This window comes from Mus caroli, unplaced genomic scaffold (genome assembly GCF_978045245.1).
Source record: "Mus caroli unplaced genomic scaffold, Mus_caroli_1 scaffold_4, whole genome shotgun sequence".
Classification (NCBI taxonomy): domain Eukaryota; kingdom Metazoa; phylum Chordata; class Mammalia; order Rodentia; family Muridae; genus Mus; species Mus caroli.
In genome coordinates, this window is record NW_028227259.1 from 75,041,159 (window position 1) to 75,067,564 (window position 26,406).

The 26,406-nt window shown below is 38.5% G+C and overlaps 1 protein-coding gene across 1 annotated transcript in view; it reads right to left on the bottom strand.

Moving 5' to 3' along the window:
* Nfxl1 (nuclear transcription factor, X-box binding like 1) overlaps positions 1 to 26,265 on the bottom strand; it is a 40,456-nt gene extending 14,191 nt beyond the window's left edge. The window contains exons 1-14 of the mRNA XM_021162149.3: positions 26,190 to 26,265; positions 25,615 to 25,869; positions 22,734 to 22,907; positions 17,797 to 17,906; positions 15,443 to 15,573; positions 12,090 to 12,268; positions 11,731 to 11,892; positions 11,533 to 11,633; positions 10,846 to 10,960; positions 9,411 to 9,535; positions 8,648 to 8,770; positions 4,478 to 4,568; positions 906 to 1,026; positions 533 to 692 (exon numbers count right to left, since the gene is read on the bottom strand). Coding sequence (XP_021017808.1) covers positions 533 to 692; positions 906 to 1,026; positions 4,478 to 4,568; positions 8,648 to 8,770; positions 9,411 to 9,535; positions 10,846 to 10,960; positions 11,533 to 11,633; positions 11,731 to 11,892; positions 12,090 to 12,268; positions 15,443 to 15,573; positions 17,797 to 17,906; positions 22,734 to 22,907; positions 25,615 to 25,867 — 1,845 coding nt within the window. The 5' untranslated portion in view covers positions 25,868 to 25,869; positions 26,190 to 26,265. The remainder of the gene's footprint in view (positions 1 to 532; positions 693 to 905; positions 1,027 to 4,477; positions 4,569 to 8,647; positions 8,771 to 9,410; positions 9,536 to 10,845; positions 10,961 to 11,532; positions 11,634 to 11,730; positions 11,893 to 12,089; positions 12,269 to 15,442; positions 15,574 to 17,796; positions 17,907 to 22,733; positions 22,908 to 25,614; positions 25,870 to 26,189) is intronic.
* Between the last annotated feature and the right edge of the window lie 141 nt (positions 26,266 to 26,406).

Genomic DNA, 26,406 nt, shown 5'->3' on the forward strand with positions numbered 1-26,406 from the left:
CAGAGCCTTCCTAACCTCTTGTAAGCCGAAAGCAAGATGAAAAACACGTAAACTCTAGCACCCACTCACTGCATGCCATCTCCCGTATGTTCCTCATCACCTAGAACCTGACATAGAGCCAAGGCTCCATAAATACTGAGTAAATGAGTGACAAAGTAAATTAAGAGATATCTATACTTCTGGCCATACCTGAAGGAAAACTGGCAAATTAATCTAAATATGATTATCATACCATATTTACAAATATTTGCTTATTAGTTTCTCCCCCGAGCCTCAATCTTCCTTCCAGTCTTGGGTAATGAACCCAGGGTCATAGAGCTACTGGGGAAGTCCCCACCACTGAACAATACACCAGCCTTCCTTCATGAGTTTCTCAAGACAGAAGACCAAGTCTTGTTCTCCTCACTCCCCTGAGGAGAGTCTGAGCAGCGTGCTTAGCACTGTAAAGACACCTTTACTATGGCTTGTTAAATAATCACAGGAGAAAGCACACCCCACAGCCAAGTATTCACTCTAACAACACTGTCCTTACCCTGCCAGTCTGCTTTACTAATGCTTGATCATGGCATGACTCAGGACACAAGTGCCCACACTTCTCCAGAACTTTTTGGCAAGGCTGATGGCACGGTGGACATGGGCCAAAGTGACAGCGGTGTTTTTCTTGACTTGCATGATGACATGTCGGTGGTCGACTAAATCAGAAAGTATTTAAGTTACCTTTGAGAACTGAACAATGCATCTACAGTGCAATTATTTTAAATACCTTCTGAAGTCATAGAAAAGGAACAACTATGAGCATTACTTGAAAACACTAACACAAAATAAAATTAGAACACAATAAAAAATCAGCATGAATTTAAATGTTACGCCATCGGATGTTGGGCTGTGGAACGCTTCATACCGACCTGCACAGCTCTTTGCACTTAGGTGGCCTCGTGGTCCGCTCTCGGCCACAGGGTACTGTCACCTTTGCATTACCACAATTGCACTTCACATCTACCGTTTCTGGGCATGGATAGCAACTGCCTGAGGACAAAAACACATTGACTGACTTACCAAAATGCCCATCGATGGCTAATCAGACAGTATACTTGTATAACGTCCAACAGGATCATCTGCCATCGGAAAGCAGCAGTAATATGAACAATTCTTAGCACATTAAGCAAAAGAGGCTATGCACAAAGGTTCTGTGCTTCAGTGTTTGATTCCACATATACAGAGGAAATAGGAAAAACTAATTTCTACTGTTCCAAGTCAGGAGAGTAGCTCAGGAGGACACAGGCTTTGAGAAACCCTGGGATGGTATACCCTTCCTTATGTATACTTGGTTAAAAAAAAAAAAATCAATAGAAAATAGTCTGGTGTAATAACTCTAGAAGTTAAAAAAGAATCACTCTAAAACAAAATGAATTAACAATTTCATTTAAATAATGAAAAGATTAAAGGAAATGTTTTATTATAAAATTATTAACTTTAAACTTCAGTGTTCTAAGTATAATCCAGTGAAATTTCAATCTTGACAATAAAAGAATTCACATTATTCTTATCTACATGACCAGGTTTTGATTTTTCCAAAAGAATGCTGCAGTTTTCCAGTTAGTGGGGACATTTAAGTCGCTCTCATTTAGCATATCATATCAGAGCCTGTACTTAACAATAGTTTCTAATCCACACTCAACAGTTCAGAGGAACTTAACAACCTTACTGGCATGACAAAATTGCAGCAACACTTTTTAAAAACCAAACCTTGAAAACAATAAGAAATAATTTATCTAAACAGTCTTCCTACTGATCAAAAGAATTTATTACAGAAACAGGTATGGAGGCCAAATTAAGTCTCAGTAATTATCATTTCAAAACTAAAATGAAGACAAATAATAACCAGTGCGTTAGCAGCCAAAGTGGGCAGGATTCCAATAACTGCAGAATCACACAGTGACCTTGCCCGTAAATGAACTATGTATCAGAGCCTCACATAGTCACCACCAGTGTGCAGTGAGGATGCTCGCCCTAGGAGCTTCAGTATAATTCTGACTACAAAGGCAACTAGAGTGATGAAATAGTATGAAATAATAATTCTCATTTGAAACTGATTTAAACTAATGTTCAATCATCTTCTAAATAATCATTTTAGGCTCTAGGAAGATTCTCTAATCTCTAAGAGCTAATAAGCACTTTCACAATAACCAAAGTTATAAAAAAAAAAAATGAATCTGATCAAACCTCAGACTGAACAACTTATCAGAAATGCAGATAAAGAGGATAAAGAAACATTAAAAAATACAGAGAGGTAATCTGCAAAATCCAGACTGGAAAACCAAACGGCTGTCTAATTCCTTCAAATAAATCATAAGCCATTAAAAGAACAGCAGTGAAGGAAATGACAGCTTTAAAGACTATCGTTCAGTATCAGAGGCCATATCCATTCTTCTATAACTTGTGAGTCGCAAATCAAATGAAAATTGTCACACGAATTTCAACATCAAATGTTTTATTTTTCCAATATGAATATTTACTTATAGATGTGCTTCAAATGGTAGAGGAAATGCATCTGAGATTTCTCCACTAAGAGTGATGCTTGCTGCAGCCTTCCTACAGATACCCTTTAGCAGACAAAGTATGCTCCCTTCCTTTTCTACATAAAGTGTTCTGTAATCCAACTAAATCCAACTCACTGTAAATCCAACTCCCTGTGACACACTGACGCTTTGGACAGCCAATACTACAGAACTGGATGACAGGACGCCTAAAACTTTAGTACCTTTACAAACACATTCATGAGTTAGACTCGTCTATAATTTGTTCTTATTGGTCAAATAGTATAAAGTGGACATTCAGTACAGATTGATTTATAAATGCCATGTCAAAACTCACGTGACAACCAAGTCGCCTAGTTATACTCCTGCTGAGGAGACTGCATACTCACTACCCTTCTCCAGTCATCACAGTAGTCAGACTGCTCACATAAAAGCCACCATCTGAAACATAACCTACATGGCCCTGTCCACATGCTCTTTCCCCAGAAATCCTATCTATCTATTAATTAATTAATTAATTTGCTTGCTTGTTTGTTTGTCCGGGTGGGAGCGTTTTTTCCCTGCATGTATGTCTGTGCACCATTTACATGCCCCATGCATGTAGAGGCCAGCTAAGGCCGTCTAGTCCCCATGAGACCACAGTTGAATGGTATAAGCCACCAAGAGAGTGCTGAGACTCAAACCCAAGACTGGAATACAGGGTGGTGCTCATAAATGTTGAGCCACCTGTCTGGCCTCCCTTCTCCCCAGGATTTCTTTAACCCAGCACATATCCCGGGCATCACATCTCCCTGTGATGTCCCTATGAGTGTCCGCACTACATTTTGTACCTAGTGCATTAGACAACTCTCATTTCCAGGTGGCATGAATCCTACTGTTTCTCAAATCTACTCTCAAATGTCACCTTCTCAGAGCCCTCTTCTTAGCAAGTTCTAAAACAATACACAGCATCTTTAGTTTTACTCTCATTTTCTTTTGCTTACCACTACCTAAAATCTGCATTAATTTCTCTATATTCTACTGAGGTGGGGAAGTAGAAAAGTTAGAGAGCCTATAAGAGCAAAGACTTTGAAATGTCATCATAATCTAGAACACAGTTTTCAAAGAGTGATCCAGAAAACCCTGGGGTCCTTGAGACCCATTTGGAGGGATCTGCAAAGTCTCAAGAGTATAGAATTTTCTAGAAGCTAGTGACAAGTAATATTAAAATAGCAGAGAAGCAAGGTAATATTAAAATAGACTGACAGAAGCAGGTTTATGAATTAGCTACATTTTAACCAGCTAGACATTATAGATATTTATAAGAATATAAAATAATATATTCATTAGCATTTCTGAAGGAAACTTAGTTCTTTACCAAAAATAAAAGTCATGCTATTTGTATCAAAGTATAATGGGATTATTTTATATAAAAATAATTTGAAATAAACCACTTAAAATGATTAAATTTTACTTTAACATCAAATACAACAAATGTAAATGGGTAAAACCCACACATTAAGAAAAATGTTTAAGGTCTCAAAAAGAATAAAGAATCCTGAGACTAAAATGTCCCAGAATCAACAGCATGAGATAGCCCTTATTACTTATAAGTTCATAAATGTATAAAAAATGTATACTACAACCAAATCTATAAATATCTTTTTTAACAAAGTCTCCATAGGGAAAGTTAAGAAAAAAAAGTAGGCTCTATCATCATGGCATTACAAACTATACAACTTACATTCAGACTTCGGTTTGATTTTTGCTACAACACTGCTCTGGGAATTTCCCTAAGTCACTTAACTTTAATTGCCTCGTTTAAAAATAGAAATTTAGTGACTGTCCTACCTTCTCCAGAGTGCTAGGAGGCCCAAATAAGATAACAATCTGAAAGCTCTCTATTGACTCGAAAGCAGAGGAAACACAAACTTAAAATGACATCTACTATGAAATTTTACCTCTATGGCAGACAGACGGACACTTATGGTTTCTACATCCTAAAGTCCGTCCACAATTTTGATCACAAGGTGGACAGTTTCCAGGGCAACACTAGAGAGAAAGCAATATGTAAAGAAGAGTAATTTAACCCCACACACAACACTTCATTCCTAGTCATTTACAGAATTTTAGAAAGCAAAAAGTTTCTTTTCACTCTAAGGATAAAATTTTCAAGAATATCAACATTATTCTAGTATTAATACTACATTATATTAAGAATTTATTAGTTTAAGTAGAAAACAACAATTTAATAAAACCAGGCTTAATGTCTTTACCCCTTAATTATTCTATGCCATAATATTCCCATCACTTTCCTTCTATACAGAAAATTACATTATCCCAAGGATTTAATCAATTCAATTTAATTTTAAAACAACTAAGAAAGAAGCAAAGCTGATCTTCTTAGCCTGTCACATCCTTCATTTGAAATCTCTGAGGAACAAATATTACCTAGCTGAATTTTCATTCATTAATTTCAGGCAACTACTTAGAATCTATATTGTCAATTTAATTCTTTCTATAACTTTTCTTATATTCAGTTGGCTTTATGGTTTTGTTTTTTTGTTTTGGTTTGGTTTTAAAGGACACATAGGTTGTGACTGTCCTACAGACGCTTAGGGCTGCAAACTTAAGAACAAGTTTCAGTACACAAAAATACACATTACTGAAAAGCATATTAATCAATTAATCAAAACATTCAATTAGACAGATATTTTTGAGTAGCAATGTGTCTATCATTTAATAGCAATGAAGATAAAGGTTTTAGTAGCAATAATAAAAAAGGTTATATATGGTCCATGACTTGAACAAGTGGCACTTCTATAAGTTACAATAATAAGATATACCCTCTTGTCCAAACACCTAAAAAACTTGACAACAGACTGGAAGTCACAGATTTTAGAGATGAATCAGGCAGCATAAGACAACAATCCTTGAGATGGGAGACACGGAGGGAGAACCCCACAATGACATTAGCCCAGACCTAGAGGCTTCTAGGCTGTTATTGATCACAAGCAGGCAGAATCTGGTGATTTGAGTTGAGCAGGTAAATGCATAGTTCATGTAGGCTAGTATGATACAATTTATAGTGAGAAAGCAACAGCATGGAGAAATCTCTGGAAAAACTCTAGGACAGATCCTTTTGTTTGAGTTTTTGCTTAAATACATGTACGAAGTAACTTCAACACCTCCAAAATAGTACTAAGGAAGGAAAAAAAAAGAACACTATCTGGAGTTCCCAGGACTAGGATCAGTTTGTATTCCTTACAGTCAGTGTGGAAGAACTTTCTGATATGCAAGATCAGCAGAATGCTGAGTTATTGCCTTAGTACTGAGACCATATCAACCCCAGACATGAGGCCTAAAAGGAACCCATGATCTCTGAGTAACTTAATGCCCCAGAGCAACCCTTTAAAAGTGTTTAAAGGAAAGCAAAGGAGAGGTAAATACTTAAAGGGAAAAAAGACATGTAAAAATGTCTGCACTACCTAAAAAGCAATAGAAAATTTCCTTAACAGGACAGGAAGCAGGAAAATATAACAACAACAATAGTAAAAGAGAACAGAAAAATCAACTGAAAGAGGCATTAATGAGAACAGACAGAACTGACAGACAAGCACAGTAAAGCAGGCATCTGCATACAGTACAAAGCGAGCATGCAGAGCAGAAGCATGCACGCTACACCAAGTCCCATCAACTCCTTAAGGTGAAAATACACACCTAAAACAAAACACACAGTGTGAGAGAAAGATTAGAAAACACAAAAGCAACTGGTGAGGCTGAAGACCAAGCTGATCACCTATCCAGTGCACTAACTACAAAGCCACAGGAAAAACTGAAACAGCACTGCTGAGCTGAGGGACTTCAAGGAGCATACGTGTCATGAAGCACTGAGGACCATGAGATAACAGAAAGAAAATCAAGTTTAGAGTCTATAAATTTGATGAGAAGTTTCTATCCTAGAAGCTAGTTCAATGAAAACCAAACTAAAAAAAAACCATGAAAAACTACACTAAGTACCATCAGGAAATAATTACTACAAACTGAGAAGGAAAACTCTACAAAATCACCCAGAGAGCAGGAAGAGAGCAAGAGGGATTTGATGCCCTCTTGTTAAGAAAAAGCAAGCTAAGAGGCAGTGGGCAAAATTAATTAAGTACAGGGGACAAAAGTACTGTAGAACTAGAGTTCTGCAGTAAAAAATAAAAAATGTATTCTCAAAAAGGCAAAGGAAAAGCATTTTCTCATATATAAAGGTGAAAAAAAAAATTGGCCAGCACAAGAAACATTTAAGGGAGTGTCAGAGATAGAAAGGAAACTGAAGTAGAAAGCCTATATCCAAACAAAAAGAAATGCTAAATACATAGGACAACAAAGAACTACTTTGTATTCTTTCCAACACTTCTAAAATAACTGAGGCTGGAGAAAGGGCTCAGCAGTTGAGCGCACTTGCTCTTGGTTCCTAGCACCCTGTCTGTCAGGTGGCTCAAAACTTCATAGAACTCTAGCTCCAGGGTATCTAATGCTCTCTCGCCTCTGTCTCTGATGGTGCCTGCACTCATCTGGCAAGCAGAAACACATGCACATAAATAAAATTAAAATAAGCCTCTAAAACTGTAACTATTTAAAACAATAATAAAAGCAACATATTTGGGGTTTCTAAAACACATAGTTATAATAGATAGGGGTATCATAACCTAGGTCAAAACAAATAATATAATATAAATAATATAAAATACACAGTAGTCATTCCTAAAGAATTTGAAGCCCGTAGTAACAACTCAAAGAAAGGAAGAAGGAAGGGAGGAAGAGAAAAGAAAGAGAATGAGATGAATCGTAGCTAATAAGCAAATAAAGAAGTTAAAATAGAATCACTGAGAAACAGGTCAAATAGAAGACAGATGAGAAAGGAACAAATAACTAATCAGAAAACCCCTAGCATGGCAGTTAACAGGTAAGGCGAGCATGGTGGTGATGCACGCCTTTAATCCCAGCACTCAAGAGGCAGAAGCAGGCAGAATCTCTGTGAGTTAGAGCCCAGTATGGGCTACACAGTGAGTCCCAGGACAACCTGAACTACATACTGAGTCCCCGTCTCAAAAACGAACAAACAAAAGAGATGGTAAACAGACGTAAATAATCATGCTAAAAGTAAATAATATGTAGTCAAATTAAATGACAAATACTGCCACCATAGATTAAATGAAATCTAAATGCTGTCTGTAAGAAACGCACTTCAAATGTAAAGATATGAACAGGTTGAAAGCTTAAAAGAATAAGATACACATTAATAATAAGTGAAAAACCCTAAAATTATTCACATTTCAATAAATTTAAGAACCAGGAATCTTGCCAAGAAACAAAGCACTTTTTTTTGTTGTCTGTCTGTCTGTCTGTTTGTTTTTTGGTTTCGAGACAAGGTTTCTCTGTGTAGCCCTGGCTGTCCTGGAACTCACTCTGTAGACCAGGCTGGCCTCGAACTCAGAAATCCACCTGCCTCTGCCTCCCGAGTGCTGGGATTAAAGGTGTGCGCCACCACTGCCCGGCTCAAAGTACATTTTATAATGAAAGAAAAAAAAATGCACATAAGAGCCACAACTCTATAGCCCCAACAAAATACTCCATTCAGATTTCCTCCAAGCCAAGCATCAATAATTTCTATCATCATCTCACCTTTGTTAGGTGTCACCATCAATATAACTGTTACTTTAACACTATTAAGGACATCTTCGATCAGAAAACAGGAACAGCCCAAAAACTGAACTGAGAATTAGTGCGTGAGACAAGGAGACTACATACAGTCTTTGTTGTTTTGTTCTGTGATGTTTGTTTTGTTTAGACAAAGTCACACCATATTAGCCCAGGTTGTTGTCAAATCCAAAAATTTTTTGAGTCAGACCCCTGAATTACCCATTTATGCTACCACATTCAAAAACTGGCATGAATTACTACTAATGCAAGCAAGTGTTAATGTAGAATATTTACTAGTATTTGATGCAGAAAACAACATTCCTGAATACTTGAGAAACAAATTAAAAGTAGTTATTTTCCCATATAATATATAGGATTTTTTTTCCCAAAAGGAAAAAGTTCACAACTTTTAAATCAGTTCCCAAGCTGATCACACATACCTTTCTCCTACACTGATGCTTTTGACAGTCCCGCATTTTAACACACTTTGTTTCACAAAGGTAGGGCTTGTGACAAGGCATTCGCTTTGTGTGCTTTCCACAACGACATTGTTTTTCCACTTCCTAGGCCAAGCACCAAGAAGCAATGTTAAAGGGACAAATGTTAATGTTTTTCTTCACACTGCAATTTCTGTAATTACTAAAAGGACAAAAATCTTAGCAACAAATTTGTATTAAAAACTAACTACACCAAAACTGAATGTCCTAAAATACTTGTTCTACTTTATTCCTCCAAATAGGACCTCAAATGAACTAAGAGGTATCAAACAGTAAAAAGAATGAAAACAAGTCAATTTATAGATAGTTCCAGGCATAACGCCTATACATCTAGTCTCAGTAGTAACCTAGTTGGTTAATGGAGTAGTATGGTAGAAGCCAAACTATGTGCATACTTAAAGTCTCAAATCTAGTTATGTCTGTCTCTGTTGTATATAGGCTGAATTCAACAGAGTTCTAAATATCTTCTGGTAGCAAACAAGCCCATACTGAACTATGCAAATGAGAACATTATAACTTGTCTCAAGGAAAACAACAAAGGGTAATGGTCAGATCTGATTTCCAGATCAATAATATATATACATATTAAATAACACAAACTGACTATGAGACATGTTTTGGGAGCAATGACAAACATACAACACAGTTTCTTCTGACATATTTTAGTGCATAGCTCTTGAAAGAAAGTATATGGGACACAACTAACTTGTCTGCATGTTTCACAAGGACCTCGGTGGCAACGCTGTGAACACCTATGGATTCCACATTCAAGTATTTTGTCACAGCTGTCTCCACAAGTTGGTACATCTTCTGTACAAGGCAAAGAAAACTCTGGAAAGCAATAAAATGTTAAATGTTAAATAAGATAAATTATTATAAATCACTAACAAAGTTCCCTGTTCTCTAGTTCCTGAAGAATGACAGCTCTTTTGAACGTTATAAAACTTTTATAACCATATAATTAGACAAAAATAACCTTAATAAAAATAATTCCTAGCCAGGCGGTAGTGGCGCACGCCTTTAATCCCAGCACTTGGGAGTTAGAGGCAGGTGGATTTCTGAGTTCGAGGCCAGTCTGGTCTACAAAGTGAGTTCCAGGACAGTCAGGGCTATATAGAGAAACCCTGTCTTGAACCCCACCCCCCCAAAAAAATTCCTAATATTTCTACAAGACTAATCCCAAATTCACAATTCTCTTCCCTATTTCTCCCAACCAATGCCAACATCTACCCAGGTTTGCTTTGCTTTTTTTTCCCCTTTGAGACAATGTCTATTATTTTAGCCCTGGCTGTCCTAGAACTCATTATGTAGGCCAGGCTGGCCTCGAATTCAGAGATCCACTTGCCTCTGCCTCCCAAGTGCTGAGATTAAAGGTGTGTACCACCACAATCAGCAAGCTTTTATTTCTTAAAAATAAATTTAACGTGCAAGTTACTGACAATAAACATTTATTATGAGCAAACTACTTCAGAAATTGTTATCTAGAGAGATGAGTTTGAGGACTTAAGACTGAGGGATTTCCACAACATGCAGAACTTTCTTTTTAAATTTGTTCAATCTCACAGGGATGGAAAATATATAAACTTTAAAACACTATAAAACTCACCTTTAACAATCACATTATAACAAGTAGTAAAACAATCTTATAGATGACTCCTAGTGGAGAGTCAAGAAAGCTTACTCACCTAACCACACCCCTCCATAAAAACAACCAAACCTCGGCTCACACGGTAAGCTAACACCTAGTGACAGCAGCAGCCAGCCTCCCTCAGTCCCAACGTACACAGATGGAGTGTTACAATTGATGACTTCCAATGATACACCATAATCACTCAAAATCAGTTGATATGAGGTGACAGTTCTCTCCGTGTGTGGTTATTTGTGGACATACACACGAGTACAGTGACTGCTACATAACCTCTCACTCACAAGTTTTGCCTCTCTCAAGCCTCTATGCAGGCTAGTCACCCATCCTCCTCCCAGGCCCCTAATTCCTGTCAGTGTTTGACTTTTCTAAAAAGGCAGGGACTTCAATTCCCACAGGATACAGCTTTTTCAAATTAGGTTTCGTAATACACATTAGCATTTCTTCCATGTCTTCATATAGCTCAATAGCACATTTCCTTTAAAATAAATCTTACTTGATTTCTGACATGGGCAGGACCTCTTCCCAGAGCGAGGACACTCTCCACAAGCACCAACATGACAGACTTGCTCACATGTATGATTACCACATGGCAGTGTCTTTCCACATACCTAAAATAAAAGCGCTCATCAAGAGATTAACTCTACACAAAAAGGCAGAATAAAACATAACCCACTTGCAACCGCAGCTTCATTATGCCCTCCTCATTATTATGCTGTATATCTCACACAAGAGTCATACGCATGTATGGGCACACATTTACATATGCATACTTATTTCCTGTGTACCAAAGAATGTACACAAAAACATAAGGAGAGAGGTATACTCAGCTTAGTATGAACACCTTCCAGACTTCTAACCCCTTCCAACCCTAGGAAAAGCAAACCACAGGAACAATCCTACTCTCTCAATGACTCTACCTCAAGAGGAGAACGGTGGGGGCTGAAGCAAAAAGGAGAAAGCTGAGTGGTATATCTATACACTGAATTAAAAATTCAGAAACTAACTTATTTTGAGGGAAAAATAAAAACTTTCCCTCCAGTAAGTAAGGTATTAAATTGAAAACTAGCTGAACCCGTTGTTCCTCTTTCCCTCCTACTCAACTGACCGGACAATACCTATGCTCCCAGCCGGCCTGTCTCTACCCTCGTTACCTCCCACCCTCAGAGGCACCAACACTCACTTGATCACAATGCCACACTGGGCTAGCACAACTTCTTTCTGCTACTTTTTTGCCACATACACATTTTTGTCTACTAACTCTTGGACAAGGCTGACAGTTTCCTAAAATTACAATCACAAATTAGTATACAAATATCAAAAGCAACAAAAACAGCTCTGCCTCTGTGTAAAGTGAGAGTTTCTCACGCATGCTCTTTACCTGCATGGCAAGGATTTTCACACTTATGATGTCCACAAAGCAGCTTTCGCCCACATGGCAACTGACAGGACCACTGCTTGGCACTGCACCTGCGAGGGATAGGTTTGGCTTTCTTACAGTAACAAGTGGTTGTGACCATCTTTGGACAAGGAGGGCAGGGACCTAGAAACAAAGAGGTGGAGAGGGGCATGCTTAAAAGTCAGTAAAGAAAACTTCGAAGTTCCACATTTTCTTCTCTACCACTCTCCTCAGTGCTACTTTAAAGGGTAATCCTTTCTCCCATTGTCTCACGGCAAACTTCAATTCAACTTGGATGATTTTGTTTGCTTCAACAACTACACATATAATTAGAAACTCACCTGGATGGCAGAGCAGTAAACATTTATGACCACAAGAAGGTTTAAATTCTCTCTCACATACTTGGCCACACGAATGAGGTACAAGCCACGGATCTAAAGGTGGATCTTCTACTTTTCCACAGTAGCAATAATATCTACTAGGTGTTTCTGATCTTTTGTATTCAAATCTACATTTTGGACTACAAAAAATAAAATATTAATTCTTAATAATAGAATTAATTTAATTCTCATTAAAAGCAACATGAGACAACAGTAATAAGATTATACTTTAAATTTTCATTAAGTAAAAAAATATATTCTTACTAAAATCTCTGCACAAATCCTTAGTAAAATCTCTGCACAATACACTTTACTGAAATATGGAACTATTTTATACTCACACTTTCCAACGCAAGCGCCAGAGGCCCGTGAGGTAAGGCTACACACAAAACTTGGCAACACTCGCCCTTTCCTCATATTTGTACTGTTACAAATTGACACTATCACATGTCGTTAGCTGCCATACAGTAACACAGATAGCAAAAGTACAACCATGAAGATAAAGCAACATTAGTTTTCAACTAGCCAAGATTTTTAACCAAAATTTCTACAAACTACATTTCTGCAATATTCACTCAGATTTATATAAGGCTTGGTTTTAAAAGTTTTGTTATAGAGTCTATAAATAAACAAAATATATTTATATTTAAATATAAATAAACAAAATATATAAAGAAAACAAAAAAGGAATCAGGTTATACACAGGCTACATATAGCAAGAAAAAATATAACAAAATCCTAAAATTAAGAGAAAAAAATTGAATATAAACAATGTAAAATAATTTTTCCGTTTTTAAAAAGGTGTATTTATTTTTTACTTTACGAATATTTTGCCTACATACATGTCTGGTGCCTACAGAGACCCAAAGGTGTCCAATATCCTAGAACTGGAGTTGCAAAGAGCTGTGAGCCACACTATGAGTGCGTCCGTCCTCTGCAAGCGCGATGCGTACCCTTAAACCCCAGCCATTGCTCCAGCTCGGAGAGCTTCCTAATGTTCAATCTCTAGCACAAAGCACACTTATCTCAAGTTCACTGATGTCAAGGAAAATGTTACATATTATTTTATAATCTCTGATAAAGCAGAATGACATCAAAGTAACTTCGGGTGCTAGGAATGACAACCATCAAGTCTATCTAAAATTCATTGAAAATCATCACAGGCCACTCCTAAAGACATTCTAAGCCTTGTCTCTTCCCAAACAACTGAGTACAGTCAATGTTCTGTACCAGGCTATTTGTAGACCAACGTTTAAATTTGTTTTGCATAAAAAGCAATGTATTTTCATTGTCATGAGAACATGCTGTGCTTCCAAATAAATACCACACAAGTGTTCAGAATAACCAAAACATATTTGTTGTCATAATCAAATCTCAATAACAAGGTATGGAGAGATGGCTCAGCTGCTCTTGCAGAGGATCTGAGGCCAGCTCCCAATATCATGTGGCTCATAACAGTCTAACTCCAGGTCCAGGGGATCCCAACACCTTTGACCTCTGCAGAGGCACCTGCACGTATGTGCACATATCCAGAGATAAACAACATACACAAATGTACAAATCCACACTTACATATAATGGATTTTTTAAAGTAAAAATTGAAAACCAATGCCATACCTCACGTATATAAATAGCTGACATTTTATTTAAAATGTTACGTTGCCCTCTACTAAAGAAAAATGACTTTGTTACAGCTACAATGAAAAAAGATGTCTTTAGATACTAGGCAGCTGCCATGCGCTACACTGCTCGCCTGCCCTGACACAGACCTGCTTAGGAAGGGTTTATGTGTAGAAGTGCATGTGTTTTACTTAAATGATGGAGTGCTAACAAGCAAAGGCCTTATCCTGTTAGTCAATAAGCACTTATCTTAGAAACACACAGTCTAAGTTCATTTCCATGAAATAACTACCTTTTTATAATTTTTAACAGGTTCTGGTTACATCTTGGCAGACAAGAAGTAAACAGAGTAAGTTCTTAACTTCTGTAGCCACTTATCTTCATTTATAATACTGAGACTAGCTGTGTAAAGGTTAGGAAGGAAGGAAAACGACACAGGGGATTACATTGTATCCTCTCAGGTCTGGGAGAAAAGCAGCAGTTCATTATGCTGGGAGCGGACACTGAGCTCCTCTATGGAAAAATCTCTACTCAAAACAGAAGTGACCAGAGCAAACGTGAGAACCGGTGCATGTGACACTCAGGTCTCTAACACTGCTCTAAATATCAGCTTCATGCTACACCCACTCAACGCTAAAACCCCTCCAGCATAAGCAGCGAGCAAGCACAGACTTTAACTTACACTCCTTCAAAGCAGCATGTGCTCAAAGAGAAAGCAGTCCACCACCTGAACTCAGTTGGGGAATACAAAAGGCCTAAACTTAAAAGAATAAATCTTAGGTTTCAAATTCCAGCTCTGCCTCTTAACAGTGAGACGAGTGTGAACTCACTGCTGCCCTCAGCTAACTTCAGCATCTTCAGAGGAAATGGACAAAATCTCTAAAGACTGCCAAGAATTACTTTTTAGAAAAAAATGTGTCTAAAATGTTTTTTAAAATTACATCACAATTTTACAAATATCTCAGTATTTATAATAATTATGGAAGATGTGACTAAAAACCAGATTTTACTAGGCCTAAAGTTTTACAAGCTGGATGATATTAGAAAAAAGAACACTACCTTTTGAATTAAAAAAAAACACAATTACAAAATTATAAGTATACAATGCTCCCTAGCTAATGTTTAATTACATTAACAATGAATCTACTACTCTTGACTAGCTGAGACAAATGATTTAACTTCTCCACCCTATCTCAAAACATAAGAGAAGACAAAGATCCAATAATCAGCAATAATAAACACTGCTAGTAAAATCAACATCGATAAATTAATGATACCACATAATACATAAATGTAAATTTTGAGACTGAAGATACAACTGCAAACAATATAATCATAATACATTAGATGAGTAATATCACACTAGTGTGTACTGACAGGGAATCAAGAAGAGAGAGGTAACAAACTTGAATGGTTCTCATTCTACCTCATAGACAAGTCCTTTAGAAGCATAGTTGAAGCACTGTTTCACAGGAAAAACAGACTGATGATTCATTCGTATGGACAGATACTAGTATTTACATAAAGACTGAGAGGAGAAGAACATTACCAAGGCCTCCATCTTCAGAAACTAGACACATACTAGAAAGGAAAACAGACTGAAGCTTCCAACAATACAACTTCTGATATATAAGGTTCCACCTTTATTAATTTATTCTACAACTTAAAATCCAATGGACTAGAAAAAAAGTTACCATGGCCAGGGATAATCTTTCTTTCCAAAATCATCATCTGTCACAGAAGATACAAGAAACTGGCTGTCTTTAGCCCACTTCTGAATACAGGGCATATGGAATATACAGAAACATCCTGAACAGCTCCAAACCTAAGACAAACGTGTCAAAATTGATTATACATAATTTTTGTCAATTAATTATACAATACTTTAAAATGATTATCACACGCTAAATTATTTTTCAAAAGTTACCTAAAGGCTAAAAATCAAAACAATATCACAGAAGAGATGATCTTTACAAGACATATTTCGGGATGTAACATTTGAAAGAAAAATATTAATCACTCATTTTCAATTATCAAGAAAAAACTACAGCTGTAGCTAACAATCTGAATGATCTCTAATTTTATATATACACATAAGTGTATGTGCATGCATGTGTGCACACATATTTATATATACATGCTGGTACTGACTGATAAAGTAATATCTTTTTAAACATGATATAAACATTTACCCTTGTCAAATACACCTATATGTCTTACTATATATGGTGTTTCTGTACCATAATGTCATCAATTTCTTATTGGTAGACATCTGTTTTGTAAACAATACAACAAAATAATCCGGGCCATAATTTGGTGTGTGTATTCCTTGTTATATAAAACCTATAAGTCTATGTTAACACTTATCACAAAATTTTTAAAAATACACTAAAAGTGAAAATATAATAATAATAAAAGCTTACAAAAGAGTCAGTGAGATGGCTCAGCAGTTAAAGGCACTTCCCATGCAAGTATAGAAACCTGCGTTCCATCCCCAGAAGCCACATGAAGATAATGAAGAACAAGCTCACTAAGTTGCCCTCTGACTTCCCAGATCCACCGTGGCACACATAACGTTTTTAAGGGTTAAGAAGTAATACCAAATTAATTTCTAAACCTGCCAACATCTTGATGTAAGAAAAAAGCTCAGTTCTAGTTTCCTTATGACAACTATTTGAATAATTTTTTCTGACATGTACTATAAAGTAGACAGCAGCAGCATTAAATAAAGAGAAACAGCTAACCCTTTAGTTTTGATTCTCCAAAAGCCTTCCTAAAATAACATAGGGAAATGACAAGACAAGGAAGAAGAATTGCCAATTAATGGTATTTTGTAGAACTCATTACTACTAAAACCTCAGTATGTCCATACTGCAGGAAGCCCTTTTAATTTTTTTAAAATTATTTTATTTATATGAGTACACTATAGCTGTCTTCAGACACAGCAGAAGAGGGCATCGGATGCGCATTACAGATGGCTGTGAGCCACCATGTGGTTGCTGGGAATTGAACTCAGGACCTCTGGAGTTTTATTAGGTTAAGTCAGTGCTCTTAACCTCTGAGCCATCTCTCCAGCCCAGGAAGCCCTTTAAAAAGAAAAAGTCTGTAAACATGCTGTTCTACTTCTAACAAACACCCTAAGGAGATTGGGAGAATGTTGTTTCAGGTGACATGAAGGCCTCAGTGCTACATTGTTCCCTAATACTGGCTGACTCAGTTCCCAAGGTGGACAGAAAACCTTGAAAAGACTGGGGACAGGGAAGCAACCTACAGAGACCTAGCTTTCCTGTAGTGGGGTCTCATCCTGCAGCTGAAATCACAGGAAGCCAAGATGTGACCCTGAGTATGACGACACCTGCCTCGGTTGCACTGTCCTAGCCAACCACAGCATATTGAAATTCCATTTCACTTTTTATGACCAAAACATTTCATCGGACCTCATCCTTCTCTGAGCAATGCTACTCTACCAGGAAAGCATTAATATGAGGTATTAAAGTTGAGTCTGCCATACTCAGTTGTCACTTCTCTTTAATTGCTTCCTTAGGGCCTTTTAAGTCTATGATAGCTTCACAATCAGATAAAAGGTCTTACAACAAAATGAGTTATGTCTCACTCTGTCTTTCCCCCAATGGCCCTGGACACTTCCCACACTGCTCTCAACTTGGTTGGAAGAACCTAGTAAAACTTAAGTGTCACTACCATGTTCTAGTTCCTAGAAGCCTATCCTTATTTCAACATGCTATCTTTATATCAAACCCACTGAAAATACGTAGCTCAGTGGTAGGCCATTTGCCTAGCATGCATTAGGTTCTAGATCACAGCAATAGTGTAGTTGTAGGTATTTTAAAGATTCTTAAAAAGATTCCTAGAGATAATTCTGTAAATTTTTCAGACTAACAAAATGAAGATTAATTTACATATAACACTGTCAAATAAAGAAATTTTTAGACAAACATAAGTGAAAGTACCATGAATGGCTAAGTATTGAAAATGTGAGATATGTTACTTGGGGATATATCATACCAGATATCATAACAGAAAGACTTACTGCCTGGTTTCTCTTCACTGAAGCAATACAAATTAGGCACGTCATAGCCCCTGCTTGGAAAGCCTCATTCAGATACTGTTTTGTTCGCTCTAATTCATGTATATCTCCATCTTAAATTTAAAAATGGAAAACATCACAGTAAACAACATCTGAAAACAACACATCTTCACCAATAATCATGCTACATGACCAATGCTAAGCAATTTTAACTGCAGAAAATGTGACTTACAACCTTAAAGCTTAACAAAAGGAAATAAATACTCAAATGAGCTGACAAGGGGTTACCACATCCACAAATTAACAGCATTTCAGCTCTCTCACTGCTTGCTTTCTGCTTCAAGTCCTTAACAAATTTGGTGGAGGCAGAACCACTGGCGAAACCAATATGGCAAGTAACAAAATATAAAGAAACTCAAGTGTGAAGGAAAACGAAAAGTGAACCACTAAAGGGAAGGCTAGCATGTAACACACTCATAATAAATCTTGTAGAAGAAATGAAGCTGAGCATTACTTACTAGTGCTCAGAAGCCATGTTTCATTAACTGCGCTCGCTACTCCTGCTGTAAACAGTAGTATAAGCTTTTTTAGGGAAAAAAATTAAAGGACTGTATATCCCTTAAACACGTATTATGTATTTATTTCCAAGCAGGATAAACTATCATGATGTCAGTGTTATACATGACACATCTGAGACACAGAACAACTGTGACCTCAGTGTGACCACTGAGTGAGTCCTCAGTCCCTATCCTGTGCTTCACTGGGGTTATGGAGAAAAAGGTGGAAGGAAGAAAAGTTAATGAAAGAATGACAGAGCAGTACTCTAAAGTACAATCGACACTAAAGGGGCCGTAATTCAAGTGATGTTCATGTAATTAAAAACAAGCATGCAATGCATGCCTTTAGTAAAACTCAAAGGTCAACACAAACTGACTGAATTTCCAAGAAGAGCAGGTCAATCATATAAGATTATAGGACAGAATTTACCACGGCAATACTCTAGTTCAAATCAAAGTTTGTTGCCAGAAAGTAAAACTAAGTAAGTAAGAATCTTAGTTCATTTTCTAAAACCCTCCGAGTAAACACAGAACCTAACAAGGAACTGACCTACCGTAACATGAATATCAATATCATTACAGGGCTAATGAACAAATGTAAAGCACTCTAACCTACACTATTAGTAACGGCAAGTGCTTCATTTTAAATTGGCATTTAATTTAAACAGAATAACTATAGTCAGTATGCTTATATTGCTTAGAGTGCAACTGGCTTAAAAAATCTATAACATTTTAAATTTTATCAGCTTATTCATACAATTTAACAGTTAATTCATACAATTTAAATTTAAAAGTTTGTCTCTACAAAATTCAGATAACTTTCTTTGAAAGTTGTATTCTACTTTGGCTACAGCTAGATGACATGCATTACCCGGCATGTCACAGCAGACACAGACAGCACGGCATTGGAAGTCACTGATCCTAAGACCACTGTGTCAAGTACGGAAACTGAGTGTGAGGACATCAAGACTGGAATGAGCTGAAAGTACCAGATGACGGCGGTTAGAGTAAAGGCTGCAGTCCCTTTTGGTCCCTGTCTGCGTAGAACAGGTCTCTGGTTGCAGGTGGACAAGGAGTCAGCGAAATGAATGACAGACAGATCAACAGGAGAGGTTGTGTAGAATCTGAATGTAATTTGACAAGTCGAGCATCGAACTTTTTATACAGAAGAATAACAAGAAACCAGGCGAGATTCGAAATACATCCGCCAAGTTACAGTGACACAAAACATAAGGAATGTATACATCAAAAGAAGGCAGGAACCAGGCCTCTTCCACTAAGAAGGGAGCCCCGTGTAATGCTAGTCTATTGTTAACCCCACCACCAGGGTTTCTTAGTAAATGCCTGATTATGCTGTTTCTTTGGGCCTAGTGGAAGAAACCTGTCTCAGGGGGATTCCCTAACTCTTTCATGGTAAACCCACCTATTCACTAGGCCATTGTGAATTCCCTTGTCTGGGTAAGACTGGCTATTGTCCCAAGTAATCACTCTGCAGACCAGCCCTGAGCTATTCCGGCTCCATTCTTTGTAATGCCTAATTAGTTTCACCTTCTCTACTAGAAGTAATGAATAGATATGAATGTTGCTGAATAGATAACCTTCTTACTGAATTCCTACTGAATTCCAAGTTTGTCTTCAAGGATTTTCTAGGATGTTGGAACATTGGAGAAGGCTTAGCTATGTCAGAATTCAATCTTTAAAGGCACTTATAATACTAAAAGAGAGCATGTGGATCCATACACCAGACTAACACAGGGATAGGGTTTGAGTATACGGTTTATGAGAATGCCTGGTTCCAGGAGGTTAAGTTTCCGTGAAACCCTTTGCCTCGTGAGTGCTTCCAGGCCTCTCAGCCTGCCAAGCAGACTTCACTGGAGCATGCAAACAGAACAGCTAGAACTGTGGGAAGCTATCTAATGCGTCTCAGTTTTTCTTCTGTGGAATGCTAACTGTAGCCAATGGCGGCAATGTGGGCCTGCAATAGGTAAAGCTAGTGTAGAGAGAGAAAGGGGATACTGAAGAAATCAGGCACTAGGAGGCTGAGTAAGGAGGTGAACATGGAGTGAACAGCAAGTTCTAGCCAGACAGAGCTCCATGATGAGACCCTGTTTCAAAAATAAATAAATAGTTTTCAAATGTACCAAGGAAAGTCTGGAAGGCTTTGGTGACAATAGAGTTGGTTTCACTCATGCCATGTATGTACCACTCTGCTCACACACTTCTGACATAGAAGACTGGAATGCTACTAGGGTAAGAACACAGAGAAAGTCATCTCTTCTAACGTGAGGTGCCCGGGAGTGAAGATGACATTCCTTTCAGAATAAAGCCACACGAGAAGAGAGGAGAATCACAGGATGCAAAGCCTGAGCCCAGAAAAATGGGAGAGGTTCTTGGGAATGGACAAGCGCTCAATTCTCCAGTGTCAGATGGACACCATCTCACACTACTCTGGCATTTATTAAAATACATAACTGTTCCAGTTTCCTTAATTACACTCATAGTGCAGAATATACAGGAACAAGAATCAAAGTATTACTGTATTTGATACAAAAAATTAGTTTGAGCAGAAAACTAAAAACCTCATAAAGCACGTAAATGGTAGTATTTTTCCTACCTATGCTAAAAGACAGCAGCCTTCCTTTACCTCGAATGGCTGAGGTGAGGTCCGCTTAGCCACGAAACTGAAGATTAGTAGTTGGAAAGTTATCCAGAACAGGAAATCCTCTAGCCTTAAAGTTGTTTTCATCAGCTTTTATTTTGTTAAGCTTGACATTTTAGCTCAACTTCCTGAATTCCTCAGGAGATATGGTAGACTTCTTAGAGAATGCCTATCAATCTTTGCAATGTCATCAGTACATGCAGGTAACTCACAAAGCAACAAAAGAAAGACAGACTGGGGTGGAGATAGGCGGCACACTACAAGAGTCAGCCTGCAGACTTACTAACTCTAATACCCTTAAATTACCTTCATGCCACCTAACATACAAACTCTGATCCTGTTGTGCTAGCAGTCCTGTTCTCAAGAGAGCATTATATAATAACTAAGGAACAAATCAGTGACAAGCACTAAGCGAGCTGATGTGGAGCTATGATATAAGACCTATACCTAAAGAAAAATAAGATTTGTTTCTTTTTAAAAAACAGAAGAAATCCTTTACAAGACAGGGAAAGAAGGCAAACCAGCTATGGTAGAAAACCTCTATATTAAAGCATACAAAACATGTTAGACATCTCTGTAGACAGCACATACTATCTGACAGCAGTGCTACCTCATTCCAACCCCTCCACGGCACTTACTACCACTAGACACATCTCACAGGGGAGAGAGCACCTGAGCCAAAGTGAACGTGGCAAACACTCATCGGACACAAGCAATGCCGAAGTCCAAGTCTTAATTTGGCTTGTGAGATGTCCTTTTAACCACTGTCCTGATTTTCCCCTCATCAACAGGTCCAAGAGCAGCCATCTCATCTTCTTAGAACCACCCTGCTTTTACACAGAAAACACAACAAGCCCAATAAAAGTCCAAAAGCCGAGCAAATCACCGTTAGGCCAACTGTGCCACTTACTAACTGTGTAATTTTAGGAGAATCTTCTCTCCTATGAAGAGCCATTTCCTAGAAATTTTCTGTTTTGTTTTTGTTTTTTTTTTTCTTACTAGCTCTAACAAGATTTTAAAGAACTAAATGAGACTATAAGCATGTGTAACTAACATAAGACTGTATAAACAGCATAAAATATATCTATAAAAGTACTGAGAAATGTTAGTGTTTCTAATGACATAAGTATAAAATTTAGAAACTGTAAGAATATAGATACTGATCTTTGAAACCATTTATTTTAATTACTTGATACTAATAAGTATACATACCAGTATCCCAATGGCCCTCTCTCACGTTAACTAAAAAGAGGGGCCACACTTTAAACACAACCCAAACAAATAAAACAGATAATGAATATACATGTCAGGCCTTTAAAGATTTAATTTTTTAAAAACAGTATGAAACTCAAAATTAAGATATGACACTACAATAATAAAGTCAAGAAATGGAATGGACTTTAAGGCACTTTTAATGTGATAAAAAGAGAAGAAAATGAAGACTAACTTGAAGGGGTCCCTGAAGCCTTGTGCCCATCAGAATCACAGCCAGTAGCCACCTACCCTACCTATTTCTCTGGGAGTTAGGGTTGTAAAAGACACTTGCCATATAACCTATTTTATACAAAGATTAGGATTAACAACATGTAATTTAAATACCAAAATGTCCTCAGCTTTACAAGATGACCACACTAAAAGTGATCCTATAGTGCTTTAAATTATAACTAGACAATATCAGAAATATCCTACTTATAGTGCAAATGTCCAAATCAGTAAGATAATACCTGTGTGAGTAGTGTATGTTGTGAATGTATTAGCAACAATTTTCCCCTGTTTTCCTTCAAAGTCGTCATCCCCTTCTTCTTCAGAGGAAGAGCTGCAGTGTTCCTCCAACAGCTTTCTGGCTGCAGCTTGATTGGACTTCTTGATCTCCTCAAATTTCTTCTGAGACATTAGTTCTGCTTGACAAACAAAAACAGTTTCATTTCTGCAAATCCGTGTCCTCACAAACCATGCTGTAGAATGACACCTCTTTTTTTTTTCCGGATCAGTAAGATTCCAGTTTATTTGACTACTATATCAATTTTAAGCACACATTTGAAAGTCACCCTTAGAACATCATATCTTCTTACAAATTGTGAGGGGGAAAAAAAAATCTAATTCCTTACCACAGAACCAAAGAAAACAGCACAATAAACACTAACTTTAGAAGTAGCCTACCCAAAAGAATCAAGTGCTATAGATGCAGAGACTAACAAACTAATGCCATGTTCTAAAATACAGTCATGGTGCTCAACACTTCACGAGCAGCCTCTAAATAAAAACACCAACAAAAACATTAATGGAAATGAGATGGTAAACAAGCCAGGCATGGGCACACACCTCTAACCCCAGCAATCTGGAGGCAGAGGGAGGTAGATCTCTTAGGCCAACATGGTCTACACAGAGAGTTCCAGGACAGCTAAAGCTACATAATAGACTGAAAAAACAAAACAAAACAAAACAAAAAAATTACACAAACCAGGTATGGCAACAACGCACATATTTTTTTTCCTAGCACTTAAGAGACATAAGTAGGTGAATCTCTGAATTCAAGGCCAGTCAAGGTTAGCTATTTAGTAAGATAGTCTTACAATGTCTCAAAAATAAATAAATAATAGAAATCATTAAAATACATTATACAGTCTGACTTAGGAGATGGGGACTATACTCAGTGGAAGCACGCCAGGGTGACAGGAGGTAGTGCTTCTTCAAACCAGTCTCACGAACCCAGTCCAGCCCCCAAAACCTTTAGAATGATAATATCCACAGTTTCTCTACTGCATTTATTAGCTGCTTCATAGGAGGCTCAAAACCTTCCAGCCTTCAAGGTGAAATTGATATTTTTGTGGTCACACAAAATGTTAACACAAAAAACATGCTTCTAACAATTTCACTCCCCCCTCCAAAAAAAGTAAAGTGGGATTGAACTGCTCTACTATTATCCAGAAAAGAGATGCTAAATAACATTTGAGTTGCATCTTCTCATTGTTCCTTAATTACACAATAATGCAAAGCAGAACCAGATTATTTCCCAGCACATGTTCCCAAGGAGACTTCCAGCTTCTCGAGAGTAAGAATCCTGGCACTTGTATGTACTCCAGCTAACAAGTGCAGTAGACAGCAGTGGTGTTTTAGGAAAGGACTCACAAGCTTGCTCAATTGTATGCACTGGTGCTCATGTTTAGAGGATTTTAAAGTTTACTATTCTAAATCACTAACTAAAACATACTTCATTCATCAGACACCATCAAAATGAATCTCATTTTAGTTGTTGTATCTATACTTAAGGATATTGTACCCTGTCTTTCCCTCAGGAAATGTTTTCCTTTTCTTATTGCAGCTAATTTGAGTGGTGACTATCAACCAAAACAGATTGTTTTGGGTAAAAACGGAAGATAATGTATATGAGGCTTTCTTTAGAAATCTTTGAGAACACAGAAAAAGAAGAGCAGTAACTGCTGTGAGACATCTCAAAATTACAAGGATGTCATTAATCTCTGGGAATGAGCCTGGGGGGCTAGGGGGGGTTGTTAAAAAAAGCTGAATTGGGAAGAGATGACGGAGACACTTGGTACATGTATGTACCTAGTACCATTTGGAAGAATGTCACACACAAAGTGACCAGGCAATCGTCTTAACTTATTCCTTCCTCATAAATGTCAACTACTATGTACTCTATACTCTATACTATATATTATATACTATATAGAGAATGCTTGCTTTCCTGCTACCCACAAAATCCAAGCCAGCTTACCAACTTGTTCATATGTCTCTAAATAGCACACTGCACCTCTATGATTAACTGACCAATGCCAGCAAAATCAACGCAAACTAACTTTCAAGTTACCCTGGGAAACCCCACGCAGAGACTCAATTGTGCTCCAAGCAGGAAGGGAGAACTGATGCAATTCTACTATAATTTCAGAAATAAAAATTTTAAACGTCTTCTGAAAAAAATATCTTCCAAACACAAAATGCTTTCAGGGACCACTCTCTTTTATCTGGAGTGTTATGTATAAACACTCTCAATGTCGCACTAAAAGATCTTGGATCAAGGCTATTGGCAAATCCATCGGGGCAACACCTGATACACGGAATTTCTGCACTGGGATCAGTCAAAAAACAACAACCAAAGCGCTTACAGGGTCTAAAACAGTCCAAAAAGTCAGGTAGCCTGGGAAAGATGGCTATCAACAACTGGTCTTGAAAGTCGAGTTGATTAATGAAGAATGGAGCTCCCAATCTGTTCGTAAATGGTATTCTGAGACCTTAGCCTAGCTTGCTGTTACCATACACACAGATGCGAAAGCACAAGGTCCTATTTCACAACAGATGTTAAACATCTTACATTATAAAAGAAAACAAACTCTGGCGATCCATTTACTGAGTTAACCAAATCAGCTGCACACAATTGAAGAAAGTGACTAACAAAGGCAATTATCAATTAAAATGAGGATGCAAGAGATGAGATGAAAATCTGCCTGAATGGAGACGGTTCCCTGAGACTAAACTCCCCGAGCAGTTAAAAAGTGAATGAGAGACTTGGAGGGCCCTGGCAGCCAGCGATAAGTAGGGAAGTGACTTGGGGAGTTTGGTGGGGCGGGAGACCCGAGCCATCCTCACCTGAGCCATCCTCACCCCGGGCCCCCGGGGGCTGCGGGGCTTCGCCTCCAGCTGAGCGCTGCCCGCGACCTGCAGGGGCCAGAGCTGCTGCTCCCCTGAGGCCGGGGCCCGAAGACACCGCGCCCCCAGACCCTTTGGCTCGCCCTCCTCCAGCGCCACCAAGAGGGACTCCATTTCCTGAGAGGGGCACTGCGGTGGCCCGTCCTCGGGCTCGGCCTCGGCCAGCGGCCACCTGGCGCCAGGGAGCGTCCATCCCTGCAGCGGAGAGATAAAGGAGAAGGAGCGTGAGCGGACGTCCGAGGATGGGGGCGGCTGCCGAGGGACCGCAGGGTCAGGCTGGGTGCGGACGGAGCCCGCGACACGGAGACCCGGGTCTGAGGAGGTCGCGGCCCTGTGGCTCCCGAGGGCGAGTCCCGCCAAGCCCAGGCTCGAGCGACGGGCGAGGAGGGAAAAGACGGAGGGCAGAAATGAAGCACGGAGCCACGAGGAGCCCACCCGGGACAGGAAAAGCCCAGCCACGGGAAATTCTCCTCAGCCTCAGGAGAAGTGCGGTAGGCACAGAAACGCGGACTGACCGTGCGGCCGCGGCCGGGAACCAACTGCTGAAGTGGACCGCACTGAAAAGCTACGTCTCCTTACCGACGGCGCCCACCGCCAGGGACTACAACTCCCAGAAGCCTCCGCCGGCGGACCGCAGAACGCGTGGCAGCGAGGCCGCTTTTTTTTTTTTTTTTTCCGGAAGAGACGAAGGAATGCTCAGCGCGCATGCGCGGTCGTTCGCGGCCTTTGGGG